A 14,598-nucleotide genomic window follows, 5' to 3' on the forward strand; every position below is an offset into this window, starting at 1 on the left:
TAATATATATAATAATTATAACACGGAAAGCTTTGTAATGTTTTCCAGGGCGAGGTTTCCTTCCTTATTGGCAAGAAAATGCCATAGAGGGGAACACCTTTTTAATGGTCTTTGGCTGAGATTTGGCACATGGCTGATCTATGGGCGGAAATGTGAAATGGGGATATTATTCTGCCTCACCATGCTAAGGGGGAGATTCAGACTGCTCAGCAAACATGACTCTTGATAATGAAATAAAAAAAATCAGTTTCCTCTTTAATATGAATTCCCTGTCACTCCTCATCCTTTCCACTGAGCTTCCAATCTGTATTCGCATCCAGCTTCCTTCCCTTCTCTCCTCTTTCCTAACTACAATCAGTGACTTCCCCAGTTCCTGCTGTCTGTCTCATTTCCCTCAACAGCTCCTTTCCTTTTCCTCTCGCTTCTTGCCCATCCAGCTCCAGCTCTCTCCTCCCTCCCTTCTCCGCCGCTCCACAGCCCCGAAGGAGATCAAAGAGCGATAGTGTGGCTGCAGCCCAGCCGGGAGAAGTTTCCAGCTCCCCCTCCTGGCTGGGCTGAGTTGTGGGCTGAGAAACGGAAGGCTGGGCCGGGGCGTCTTGGCTTCTTGGGGGAATTATGAAAGAGGTGTCTGCAGCAGCGTTGCACACAGTAGAAAAATAAAATCCCCTTTGTGCTAGTGAGTGTGGTGTCTTTCAACTTGGGTCTCTGCCACTCATTCTGCCAAGCCATTGTTTACCCTGGGGTTTGGTAGAGTAGGAGCCTCGCGGGTGGGAGCGGAGGCGACCCTGGGAGCGCTCCCCTGGGACTGAATTGACCCTAGAATCGGTGGAGAGAGAAGTCGTCCTCAGGGAGGGGGGGCCCAGAGCAAAGGAGGGGGGACTGCAGCTGGCCAATCAGGAGGCGAGGCCGAGCCAGGCTTCCCCTCGGCGCTGCCGAGCGGCGCGCAGAGGAAAGTCGGGAGCCGCGGTGGCTGGCCCGGGCGAGCGGTGGCGGCGGCGGCGGCGGCGGTGGGACTCGGGCGCGGCGCCGCAAGCTCGGAGCGGCCCCCGGGGCATGGCCGGCGCGCTGCCCCCAAGCCGCGGGCAGAGCAGTCCCGGAGGAAGCTGCGTCCAGACAAAAGCTGCCGCATCTCTGCCTGCCTAGCTCCTGCAGGGATTCGGGTTTGGTGCTTGTCCGCATCCGAGCCTCGGCTCCAAACTTTTTGCTAGTTGCAAGAGATTTCAAGTGTCTAATGAGTTGCTCTGAGAGGAACCCCGCTGCCTGTTGTTGAGGAGGGCTAAGCGCAGAGCTCAGGCGCTCGGAAAAAAAGCAAGAAAAGAAAATGATTTCCTGGGACATGGTCCACACAGTATTCCTGTTTGCTCTTCTTTATTCTTCCCTAGCTCAAGATGCAAGCTCCCAGTCCGAGATCAGGGCTGAGGAAATTCCCGAGGGGGCCTCCACCTTGGCTTTTGTGTTTGATGTGACTGGTTCCATGTATGATGATTTAGTTCAGGTTATCGAAGGGGCTTCCAAAATTTTGGAGACGTCTTTGAAAAGACCTAAGAGACCTCTTTTCAACTTTGCCTTGGTGCCTTTCCATGATCCAGGTAAGGGAAATATTTATTCTTTGTGTTTGTTATTTCTTATGATTACATTATTTCTTATGCTATGAAATTGTGTCAGTGTCAGGAAGTTTCAAAGCCTTTTTTTTTTTTTTTTTTATGTGTAGCTGAATACAGTGTAACAAAGAATTGCTCGCTGGCATCTAGGTTTGTGATTCCAGCTCCAATCTCAGCCATGGAGCAGATAGCTTCTTTGGGGTGCTTATGCAGTGGTCCCCAAACCTGGAAATGGGAAATTATGAAAACAGGAACCAGAGCAACGACATCAAAATCAGAGTTACTTGACTTTTTAAAAAATTTTAGAGCTACAGAAAGTTTAATTATGAAGGCAGATTGGGACATGGGTCTTCAGCAGCAGTACTTTTAAGAGCTAACATCCGGATTGAGAGCATACTCAGGATGACTCTCACATAAGGGGAAAAAACCCGTTGTGTGAAACACAAGGAAGCTTGTAAGTAATAACTACTATTGCAACTGAAGAGATGAAAATGAGAGAGAAGCCATTCATTTCTTAGCTGGATCTATTCATTTTTGCACCAGGTCATTGTTAGATTCACAGATGGTTATAAACATTATGTCCATGTCTCATCCAGTAGAAATGCATCTAATTTGGTGTGTCGGTGCTCTTTAGAGGTAGTTGAAGCAAAATAACTTTATTTTTTGCCCTAAAGCCATGGTTTTCAGCTGCTCCCTGTAATATGATCCTATTTACTTTTTTCAGTTTCTCTTTAAAGTGGCACCTTTCTGTGAGGATCCTAGCAGCCCTCATTGTCATTGCTGTGGGTAGCATTGCAGGGGGAGCCCTGGGGCTTGCAATCTGACATCCACCTGAGTTTCATTAGCACAAGTCGCTGCCCAGTTGAAGAAAAAATAAAGCAGTGGTTCTTAAAAGTCCTCCCCCACTTTTTAATTTAAATTCTCTGCCTTCACTAGAAGACCTTGACACAACCTCATCACAATGAGAGCTTGATATTTAGAATCTCAGATTCTTTCCTGGTGCATTTGACAAATGTATATGAGTTCGAATTCATTCTAGATATTAAATATGGCAGGTTTCAGCTGTTTTTTAAAAAATGGCATGGAGAGAAATTTAGAGGGAAATAGAACTTTCTGGGATTGTTTGTTCTTCAAATGATGAAAATAATAACCTCTCCTACTGTTTTGGGATATGCATATAAATAGTAATTTCTACATTGACCAAACATGAAATGGTCTGTATATCTGAATAAAGAATTGAATGATCATTTGCTGTGTTTACTATCTTAGTAAGACACTTCATGTGTTATAATGTTTCAATTTATTAAATGTCACGATGCCAATTGTGATGCAGTGCACGACTTTTGTTTTTTTGGAATACACTAAATATGTTTCTTCTATAGGGATGAATCTGAAGTTGGCTAAAAAATAAAGTGAAAATTATTTTCTCTAATTAACACCACGATTTCCTTTTTTTCAAAAAACTTATGAAATGATGTTGTTGCAAACAGAAAACAAAAATCGCCTCAAGTCATAAATGGAAATGATCATCATGATATTTTGATGTGATATGAAAAATTATTGGAATAAATCATATTGTGGTGTGCCGCCTTCCCATTGTTGCCAAATGGGAAAGTGTGCTGTCGTTGACTTTCCTATGTTTAGCAATCATGATTCAAAGGGAGGGAAAGTTGGCATGCTAATAACAGATGACTAATAAATTAAAGCTCTTATGAATTAAATAATATGAGAAAATGATTAATTTAAATTGGTTCCATAAAACTAGTTGTATGTATAATTCAGCAAAACTGTTCATTCTGTTTGCATTGTGATTCAAAGTAGAGAGAAGTGGCCAAGCGTTTATATTATCTAAGACTATTTAAAGTATGTTTGAAGATAAAGAGGGAAATAGAAGTTAAAACATACTAATAACCTTTAATTTAGTTTACTAATTCACTTTCATGGATTGTAATATTACCTTTGTGTGGCATTTTCTGTGTGTGTGTGTGTGTGTATAATCACTGAGTTGTTGATTCCTTTGTACTTCTGATTGCCAATGAGCATGGAATGACAGAAGGGGCCTTGAATGGGGGATTGGCTGTTTTACTGAGAGACATTAAAAAAGTCAGTTATCTTTTTGAATCTGTCTCCTCTGCTATAAATGAGAGAATTGGATTTGAGCATCCCTAAGGCCACTTCTAACTGTGACATTTTACAACTGTCTGTTTTGCATGTGGTTGTTTTTCATGGTCCCTAACACATATTCCTATAGTTGGGTAATACAAGTGACATGGAAAGAAAGAATGTGTGAAGTTTAATATAATAATTACATTAATAACTTTGACTATTTACAGCTTTTCAAAGCCCTTTGATATCTTCTATTGCATTTAGCTAGATGAAATAATAGATAAGATCTGGGATGTAGGCTAAGGCATTTGACAAAAATCTTTAGGCCTTTGCTGATGATTTCTTTGGACCTCTGTATTAGAGTTTGGGGCAAGGTTTGTGTTTGCAGATAAGGATAAAAATTAAAATACGTGGAAAACATGAATATGCAAAAAGAAGACATCTAACAAGTTGACAAGGAGGTGATAAAGTCATTCAGATATTGTGCATGTAGGAATGAATGTTGGAGGACCAACACCACGCCCATGGTAGGAGCAAGTACCAGAGAGGACCAGAGCCATGGAGAGTGAAGCCAACCTTTTGATGCTAATTATGCTTAAGATGGGTTTTCTACTTCCATAATCACATTTAATACATTAATTTTTTTTTTTTTTTAAAGATTTTATTTTTTCCTTTTTCTCCCCAAAGCCCCCCGGTACATAGTTGTGTATTCTTCGTTGTGGGTTCCTCTAGTTGTGGCATGTGGGACGCCGCCTCAGCGTGGTCCGACGAGCAGTGCCATGTCCGCGCCCAGGACTCGAACCAACGAAACACTGGGCCGCCTGCAGCGGAGCGCATGAACTTAACCACTCGGCCACGGGGCCAGCCCCTTAATACATTAATTTTTAACAGCTTTATTGAGATATAATTCCCTTACCGTACAATCATTCATTTAAAATGTACAATTCAATGGTTTTTAGTATATTCACAGATAAATGCCACCATCGCCACAATCGATTTTGGAACATGTTCATGCCCTCAAAGAGAAACTGCATGCCTTTTAGTTATCACTCCCCTACCTGCTCTCATGCTCCTCCCATTCCTAAACAACTACTAATTTACTTTCTGTCTCTATAGATTTTCCTGTTGACTTTCATGTGAATGGAATCACGTAATATGTGGTCTTTTTGGACTAATTTCTTTCACTATAGCATAATGTTTTCAAGGTTCATCCATGTTGTAGCATGTATCAGTACTTTATTCCTTTTTATAGCCAAATAATATTCCATTGTATAGATATACCACATTTTGATTATCTGTTAATCCATAATGGATATTTGGGTTGTGTCTACTTTTTGGCTGTTATGAATAACGCTTCCATAAACATTTGTGTACAAGTTTCTGTGTGGACATATGTGATGTGATTTATAAGAAGAAGTATATATTTGGTCTTCATCCTTGATTCTGGCATAGAGCTCCTAAAACCTTTGGAATTTCCTAAGGATGAGAGCCATAAAGGTGTCTTTTGTTATGTTAATGATTTGACTTTGGACTCCACCTAAGGATTGGGGCTGGTTGCCAGGAGACCCAATCATGTGATTAGAGGGTGGAACTTTCAGTCTCCCCACCCTCCCGCCTCCCACTCCCACCTCTGGGGAGGGGAGAGGGGCTGGAGGTTGAATCTCTTGCCAATGGCCAGTGATTTAATCAGTCATGCCTATGTAAAGAAGCCTCCATAAAAACCCAGAAGGACAAGGCTTGGAGAGCTTCTGGGTTGGTGAGCATGTGGAGATTTGGGGAGAATGGCATGCTCTGGGATAGCTTGGGTGCTCCACACCTCTTGCCCTATGCATCTCTTCCATCTGCCGTTCCTGAGTTATATCCTTTTAGAATAAACTGGTGATCTAATGAGTAAATAGGTTTCCTGACTTTTTTGAGCTGCTGTAGCAAATTATTCAAACCCAAGGAGGAGGTTGTGAGAACCTCTGACTTATAGCCGGTTGGTCAGAAGTACAGGTAACAACCTGGACTTGTGACTGGCGTCTGAAGTAAAAGGAGGGGTGTCTGGAGCCAGACGGTCAGAAGCAAGGTAACAACAGGGGCTTGCAAGTGGTGTCTGAACTGGGGGGGAGGGGCAGTCTCCACCTTTAACCTGTGGGATCTGATGTTATCTCTGGGTAGATAGGCATCAGAATTGAGTTGAATTCTCAGACATCCTGCTGGTGTCTGAGAAATGCTTGTTGGAGGGGTGGGGAACCCCCGTCCCCCATTCCACATTGAAATTGGGTGCTCAGAACACAAAAGAACACATATTTTCATTTCTCTTGAGTATATACCTAGGAGTGGAATAGCTCGGTCATGGTAACTGTTTCGTTGTTTGAGGACATGCCAGACTGTTTTCCAAAGCAGCTGTACCATTTTACGTTCCCACCAGCAGTATATGAGGGTTCTGGTTAAGAAGTCAGATCCTCATCAACACTAGTTTATTATTGAACTTGCTGAGTCTTACATATTAATTTTTGCCATGCTTTTTACAATACTCAAATGTATTTCTCTCTTCCTCAGGACACAACTTTGTGGAGGGCTGAGGGTTTCCCTTTGACTACAGCTCCTTTTATCACTCAGTTTTCCATTTCTCCTCCTCTCTGGAAGGCAGGTACCAGAGACAGAGGAAAGAGAATGGGGCAGAATGTTTTAATGAGTCACTTTATATAAAGAAAATTCTCTTCTTCTCTTTCACAATTACGTCTCTACTTTTTTCTCAAGCTATCTTATGTCAGTCTCGTTCATTCATTCATTCGTTCGTTCACTCACCTATTATGTTTCAGGCATTGCTTCAGACACTGGGAATACAAAAGGGCCTAAAACAGGCAAAAGCTCCTGCTCTTGTGGAGCTTACAGTCTACTGGGGGACACAGGTCATAAAGAAAAGAATTAAAATACATGTGCTATGTTTGTTGGTGGCAATTGCTCTGGAGAAAATAAGCAGGAAAAGGGCATGGGGAGTTTGAGGTGGATTGAGAGTGGTGACATTTTAAATATGGTGGTCAGGGAAGCCCGCAGTTGAAAAGGCCACCTTTCAACAAAGACTTGAAGGGGATGAGGGAGGGAGCAGTGAGGATATCTGAGGAAAGACTTTTGCAGGCAGAGTAACAGTAAATGAAATGCTCTTGCACGTGGCAAGAGCATCCTGATGTGTTCAAGGAACTCTGAAAAGACCAGTGTATCTAGATCATAGTGAGCAATAGGGAGAAGTTAGGAGGTGAGGTCAGAAAGATGATGGGGCCACATCACAAAAGAGCTTCTCGGCCACTGTGACTTGGCTTTTCTCTAAGTGAGATGGAGAACCATGTTAGGATTTTGAACAGAGCAGTGACATGATCTGACTTATGCATCTGCGTAATCATTCTGACTGTTGTTTGAGAATAGTCTAAAGTGGAGCTAGGGCAGAAGCAGAGAGGCTAGGAGACTCCTGCATCATTGAGGCAGAAGAGGATGGTATATCTTGGGTGAAGTTGGTATCTGTGGAAGTTTTGAGAAATAGTTGGATTCTGTGTCTGTTTTGAAGATGAAACCCAAAGGATTTAATGATGGACAGGATGTAATGTGTGAGAAAAAAAGACAGAAGACAAGACAGATTCTGAGGACTTGGCTTGAGCGAATAGAAGCATAGCATAGCTGTTTACTGAGATGGAGAAGAATGAGCAAGAAGCAGACTTGAGAAAAAGTGAGAGGATGAGGCTTTTATTGTTGGTTCTGTTTAAGTTTGAGTTGCCTTTTGGTACCCAAGTGGAAGGTGGTTGGATATATGAGTTTAGAGGTCAAGAGGAGAGGTCTGGGTCAGAGATATAAATTTCAGATTGCAAGGCATACATGCAGATGGTCTTTAGGGCTATGAGGCTAGACGAGACCACTAAGGGGCTGATTAAATGGAGAATAGTGAAGGTCTGAGGAGCCAGCCAGCCCTGGGACACTCCAGTGTTCAGCAGAGAAATGAGGATAAACCAGCAAAGTAGCCTGAGAAATTGAAGTCAGAGAGGAAGGAAAAGAGTACATTATCCTAGAAGTCAAGAGAAGAAAGCATTTCAAGGGAGAAGCACTAATTGGTTAATTACGAGGAGGACTGAGAGTTGGCTAATGAATTTAGCAATGTGGAAGTCATCGGTGACTAAACAAGACTAGTGAAATGATGCAAGTGAAATGCCTGTTTGGAGAGAATTCAAAAGAGAATGGGAGAAAAGGAATTAGAAATCTTTGGAATTATATTGTCGTTTCCAACTACTGGAATGGCTGCTTTGTTCATGAAGCTAAAATTGAAACTAGTTTTGATAAATGATTCAACCAGTATTTTACAAAACGCAAACGCAATGTTAGTAGAAAGAGCATCCAATTTGGAACAGAAGATTTCTGTTCTCTTCCTTACTCTTGTCATTTAAGCAAATCATTTAACCTTGCCAGACTAATGTTTCTCTATCTATAAAACTAGTGCATTGGTAGGTTATTATCAAAGTCCATGATTTTAATAGTCATAATATAGTGAAAGATAAGTGACTGCAAAGAAACTCAGAGTAGCAAAGGCTTGATTCATTCGGAGAAATATCAGCATTACAAGCCTCTGTGCTTAAGAATATCATTGTAATAAAACCTCTGAGCCCTCAGTGATTTTGTATGGTTCTGTAAGATCTACACAGTGTTAAGAACACACTCCGGGACTTCTTTTGTGAAAAGATTCTCTTAGAATATTTTTCTGAGCAGTAGCAAAATCACCTGAAACCATAATGAATAGAAAGATTTTTACAAGGAAAATATTGCACATTCAGACCTTGAAAACCTATACAAATTTATATGAACTAAACTTCAAATGGAATGTTTTCAGTTTCAATATGTATAGGGAAACGAGCCAAGAAGCTATTAGTGTCCCTTTGTCTCTAGCACATCCTAAAGGAAGAAGGGTTTTCAGGAGGAAAAGGATTGGCCTTTAAGTCCAAGAGAAATCCAACAAAAGGAAGTGAACTAAAATGTAAGAGTGAGAGATTTTGACTGGACAATGATAACTTTCCTAGAATGAGAGAATATTTTAAGCTGAGAGTGGATCCCATGTCACTGGATGTGTTTTGAGGCTATGTAGAGATGTTTTACTATGCACAATGAAAATTTTCTTCCAAAGTATACGGGCCAATTTTTGATAAATTTGTTAAATGTATTAAGGATGTTTCTATTTAACAGAATCATCTATGACTCCCACAGAATGAATGTTTTTTTTTTTTTTTTTTGAGTTGAGCAACAGCCTTCTAATTGATTTTTGGTAAATCTGAATTTGGTTTTGCTTATGGTTTGTCTCTGGATCAGACAAACAATAACCATTCTCAATGGTCTTTATAACTCTGCTTACCTTCCCTCCTCTGACTAGACGTTAAGCTCCTTGAGCAGGGACGGCTCCATCTGTCTCAGGCCTGGCACACAGTAGACACCCAAGAAATGTTTCATGAATGAGTGAATGCTGGAAGCCAGAACTAATGGTTTCTCTGGGTATTTTAATCTTGCCTTTCATGTCTGTTGCTTTGCTTTTAAAATTATAGCAATCAGAAGAATAAAACTAAACAACATAATAATTTGCTATTAGATCTTTTTGATGCTGTATATCTCCCAACCAAGCTTGAACATGAAATGGAAGGATCATTGTGACCCAGATAATGCTGCATCTTGGGTACTCATTGAGTGTTTGTATAGCAGGTGAATTTGGGGGGATTTCTACGCAGTCTGGAATTGCTCAGCTCCATGCTGTAAGACATTCTGCATACGTTGCAAATTTAACTGAACTGGAATGTCACAACAAATAAATTAATTTCCAGGGAGCTCTGTGCAAACCAGAGATCACATTGTAGATGGTTCTCACAAGCCTACAGGGATTTTCAACCTTGGTTTTTTCTTTTCTGATAAATCCCCGTGAGAATTCTCCATCTCTATGGAGAATAGGAAAAGTTTAAAAATGGACTTATGTTATGTCAAGGGTAAGATGTATTGATATCAACTTTCCCTACTTTTTTGATGTTACCATGGTTAAATAAAATGATATATGTGAAAATTCTTTAAAAATACTATAGAATCAATGGTGTTGCTCTTAGTTATCGAATGACTCACATTTGTCTATAAAGATTGAATAGATACTGGAGAAAAGCCACTTATCAAGAAAAGTAGTAGGGGCCGGCCCCATGGCCAAGTGGTTGAGTTTGCACACTCCGCTTCCGAGGCCCAGGGTTTTGCTGGTTTGGATCCTGGGCGTGGACGTGGCACCACTCATCAGGCCATGCTGAGGTGGCATCCCACATAGCAGAACCAGAGGGACCTACAACTAGAATATACAACTATGTAGTGGGGGGCTTTGGGAAGAAGAAGAAGAAGAAAGAAGAGAAAAATAGTAGAACATTTATACAATAAGACTAAAAAATTAAATAGAAAAAATATCTACTTGATGACTTGGCTATTAACCAGCCTACAGGCAAAGGACAGTTCAAACCAGTTCAAATGTAGTCAGATTCTAACACACTCAGTGTTTGTGAAGCACATAGTCTTTGCTACACTGTATCCTTGACCCCTAGTCCACTGCTTCATGATTGGGAAACCAACAAGAGAATTAAAAATCCAAAGATAAGCCATTACATTCATTGATTCACGTATTCACTCACTCATCAGTCAATAACAGACTTTTTACTATTTGTCAAGGACCATGCTAGGTGCTTTTTGATTCAAACATAATGAGGCTTAATTTACAAGAAGTGAACTATCTATGGGGAGAAGGGCAAGAGAAATAGTATTATATACCATGATACATTTTATAGTGGAAAGAAGCACAGGGAGCTGTGTGAGCCCAGAGCAGTGCCTGTGATCCTGAATTCAAGAGGGTGATGGTTAACAAAGATTTTCTGGAAGAGATGTGGCCTGGGCTGAAACCTGAAGAAGGTGCATGAGTAAAAGCAGTTGAATCAAAATATTCAGGAGTTTGGATTTCATCCTGAAAGTTATCAAGAGCCTGGAAGGATTATAAGTGAGGAGTGACATGATTGGATTTTCATTTTAGATCTTTATCTGTTGGATGGGTGGATTGGAGCAAGGCAGTCCTGGGAGCTGAGAGATGAAATCTGAGGCCACCATAGCAATTCAGGGGGAAATATTGAGGTGACTTGGGCATAGGAAGAAGGGTATAGATTTCTGAGCTATTAAGAAAGTCCTTTGGACTGGATTTGGCCCTTAGAACGTAGAAGAAAGGGAAATATGGTTGCTTTCTGTAGGTGAAAATATGAAATCAGCCATGCAATGGAAGAGAAAAGATAGATAAAGTTAGCTTTGAGAGATACTGTTACTCTCAGGCCAGGATGATAAGCTCCTTATACATTAACTGGTTCAAATAAAATATCCAAAAGTCTGGGGTGTCAGCAATGAAAAAGAGAGTCACAGAAACAGACTTAGGCATTGTACAACCAGGTTCTTTTTTTTTTTTTAGGTATAATTAACATATAACATTATATTAGTTTCATATTCCATTGTCTCTCTCTATATATACATAAACACTGCATTTTCTTTATCCATTTATCCATTGATGGACACTTAAGTAGTTTCCATGTCTTGGCTATTGTAAATAATGCTGCACTGAACATGGGGGTGCGTATATCTTTTTGAGTTAGTGGATTATTTTTTTTCAGATAAATACCCAGAAGCAGAATTGCTGGATCGTATGGTAGTTCTATTTTTAATTTTTTGAGGAACTTCCATACTGTTTTCCATAGTGCCTGCGCCAATTTACATTCCTACCAACAGTGCACAAGGGTTCCCTTTTCTCCATATCCTTGCCAATACTTATTTTTTGTCTTTTTTATAATTGCCATTCTAACAGGTGTGAGGTGTTCTCTTGTTGTGGTTTTGATTTTCACTTCCCTGATGGGATTAGTGATGTTGAACATGTTTTCATTTACCTGTTGACCATCTGTATATCTTCTTTGGAAAGATGTCTATTCAGATCCTCTGCCCATTTTTTAATTGGATTGTTTGTTTTTCTTGCCAATTTCTATCTAGGATTCAGCGTTAGTTCATTCTACATTTTAATAGCCAGTCCACCCATAAGCAGCATTCCAACTGTGGTGATAGACTGTTTATCCTTATAAATATGTAATGATGTCATTACATATTTGGATCGTACTGTTAACTCTCCTTGTTTTGGTTGCGTGCTCACCAAACAGCCTCCTGATAATTTAAACTCATGTACTTTTCTTATGGGGAGAGAATGCTCTGGTCAGACTGGCCCATACATCAGATTCACCAGACAGTTGTATTCCTCATTGATAACTCATATTTTGGCATACCAGTTTTATACATCAGTCTCTATTGTTTAAAATAGTCTGCCAGTGTCAAGTTAACGTTTCAGAGTTTATAAGTCTAAGAGCCAGACCCTGGCTGATGGTGAATTTATCAAAGTAAATGTCTTCCTGTGTGGATCTGTTTGGGTGGCCTGTCAGTCTCCAGGTATCACCCCTCAGCATTTCTAAGTGTCAGTGTTAGTGTGAATAGTGCCAAGTAGCTGTTCTTTCCACTTGAAACCTATATAGATGATGGCTGAGCCTTTGGAATAAATGAGATCATCCAAGGAAAGTATGTAGACAGAAAAGAAGGGAGACAGGATAGAACTATGGAGAACACAAGTGTGAAGGGCAGTTCATAAAGGATTCTGGAAAGGAGAGTCCCGGTAAATAGGAAGAGAAACAGGAATGAGCAGTGTTTGGATATCTAAAAAGTTGTTTTAAGCAGGAGAAGTTGTCAACTCTGTTCATTTATAAGTCTACTGAAAATAAAGGCTAAAATGGACAGTTTCTTTGGAGTTGTGGAGTCAGGAGGCTGAAATGATGGGTGAGAAAATGGAACTAGAGAACCCAGTGTGTTTCTTTCGTGAAACATAGTATTGTGGTTAAAAGCATAGGCTCTGGACTCTGATGCCTAGGATAGAAGCCTGCTTCCCCTAGTTACTTGTTGTATGATCTTAACTTCTTTATGCTTCGGTTTGGGTAACTGGAGACTATTATATACTCCGTAAGGTTGAGGCAAGGATTGAAATAATAGATGTCCAAAACTTAGCACAATCTCTTGCACACAGTAAATTCTCAATAAACATTAGTTAACGGGACTTAGAGTTGAGAAAGAGCTTTTTTAATTATTATTTTATTGAGGTCATAATAGTTTATAACATTGTGAAATTTCAGTTGTACATTATTATTTGTCAGTTACCGTATATAAAGAACATCTTTTTTAAGAAGGGAGGGAGGAGACAGTGTTTAAGTACTGCTGGAGAAGAGTCAGTAGAGGAGAAGAGATAGGAAATGCCGAAGGGAGAACATATAACTTATGAAACCAGGTCTTTGAGGAAGCAAGAGGAGATGGGATGCAAACTAGAGGGATTGGCTGTTGGCGGGAGAAGACCTTTGGCTGAGTGTGACCATAGACAGGCATGGTCATGGACAAGCTGGTAGGTGGGGTTGCAAGATGTTGGGTGATTTCCTGTCTGATGGACTCTTTTTTTTCTCAAAGAAACAGAAAGGAGAGTCATTTCATGATAGGAGGGAAGTGGTAGAAGGGTACATAAAGGATTTTAGAAGAATAGTGGAGTTTTGGAGGTAGAAGGTGGCTGTGGACACATAGACGATTTCCCAGAATGAGTTGTGGTTCAGAAGATGAATTTGTAATGCTTGAACACTGCTGAGCTGTGTGATTTTCTCCAGTGGCTCTCAGCAGCCTGGGCATAACTGCTGAGGCTGACCACTGGTTTGGTCCAGGACTAGGATTTTGTTGAGCAAGTGTGACTAAAGAAATAGGGTATGGTTGAGAAGGATATTGATAAGAGAGACTGAAGTGACAGATCGTAGGGTCACATCTGGATGTATGGGACTGACAAGAGTTGAGATTTGGCATGTAAAGGACAGTATCACAAGGGAGTTGAGATTAGTGGTAAGAATGGCCGAAGTGATTGGTCCTAGAATTTAGCTTGGGTAGAAAAGAAAGTTAAACTGGAATGAAGATTGCAGGATTGAGATCAAGGAGTTTGAGTCTGCAGAGTTGAACATGGATGATAAAGTAACCCAGATGATAACAGAGCTTAAAATGATGAGGAAGACAGTGAGTCAGGCATCAAATTTTTATTTAATAAGAATTATTGAGAAGTCTCCAGGTGGCAGTTAACAGTGATGAAGAGGGTTAGAAGGTGTCATAGGTTACATGTACCTCAAAAAGGCAGATCTTTTCTCTGAAGGTAGAACAATAACAGACGGGGAGTGGATAAAATACTGAGCCACCTCCTGACCCTGTTGTGTCTGGGGTGTTGGAGAATAAGTGCACCTCACTGGGGAGGGCTGTAGGGGAGGTGGTGCCGTCAAAGGAGAGCCCTGTTTCAGCTAAAGTGGGAGGTGGATGAAGAGTTCCTGTGAGAAGATGGTGTGGAAGCTCACAGGATTTGTGAGGACATAGGATGGTGAAGGAACGGGTCAGGTGAGAGGAAACAGGGAGGATGAGAGTAAGAGAGAAGAGGAATGGTTTACGTTCAGGGCAGTGACCACAGATAATGGTGGGATAAAGCAGGGTGGGATATGTTGGTGGCAAAGTCTAACTGAGGCTCGGGGATAAATTTAAGGTACCAGTTCAGGCCCTGGGAGAGCTGGAGCCTGATGAAGTCTGCTGTTGGCAACTCTTTCTGAGGGCAGCGTGGCCGGCAGGGACTTCTGAGGAAACCCCTTATGTGTCTTGTTGGCACAGGCTTCATAGCGTAATTTTTATTTCTAGTAATAACAGCTACCGTTTTATATTTTGAATCCTTCCTATGGACCAGACACTGAACTAGATACATTCTGTGCTTTATCTCATTTAAGGCTCACCA

General features: G+C 40.9%; 1 protein-coding gene across 3 annotated transcripts in view; it reads left to right on the plus strand.

The window, feature by feature from the left end:
• Nucleotides 1-1,320: 1,320 nt before the first annotated feature.
• Nucleotides 1,321-14,598, plus strand: part of HMCN1 (hemicentin 1) — a 433,459-nt gene continuing 420,181 nt past the window's right edge. For all 3 annotated transcript variants that reach the window (XR_006891498.1, XM_046681569.1, XM_046681570.1), the window contains exon 1: nucleotides 1,321-1,589. Coding sequence is in view for 2 of the 3 variants with exons in the window: in XM_046681569.1 (XP_046537525.1) it covers nucleotides 1,322-1,589 (268 nt within the window). In the remaining variant the exon portion in view is untranslated. The remainder of the gene's footprint in view (nucleotides 1,590-14,598) is intronic.

This window comes from Equus quagga, chromosome 13 (assembly GCF_021613505.1).
Source record: "Equus quagga isolate Etosha38 chromosome 13, UCLA_HA_Equagga_1.0, whole genome shotgun sequence".
Lineage (NCBI taxonomy): Eukaryota > Metazoa > Chordata > Mammalia > Perissodactyla > Equidae > Equus > Equus quagga.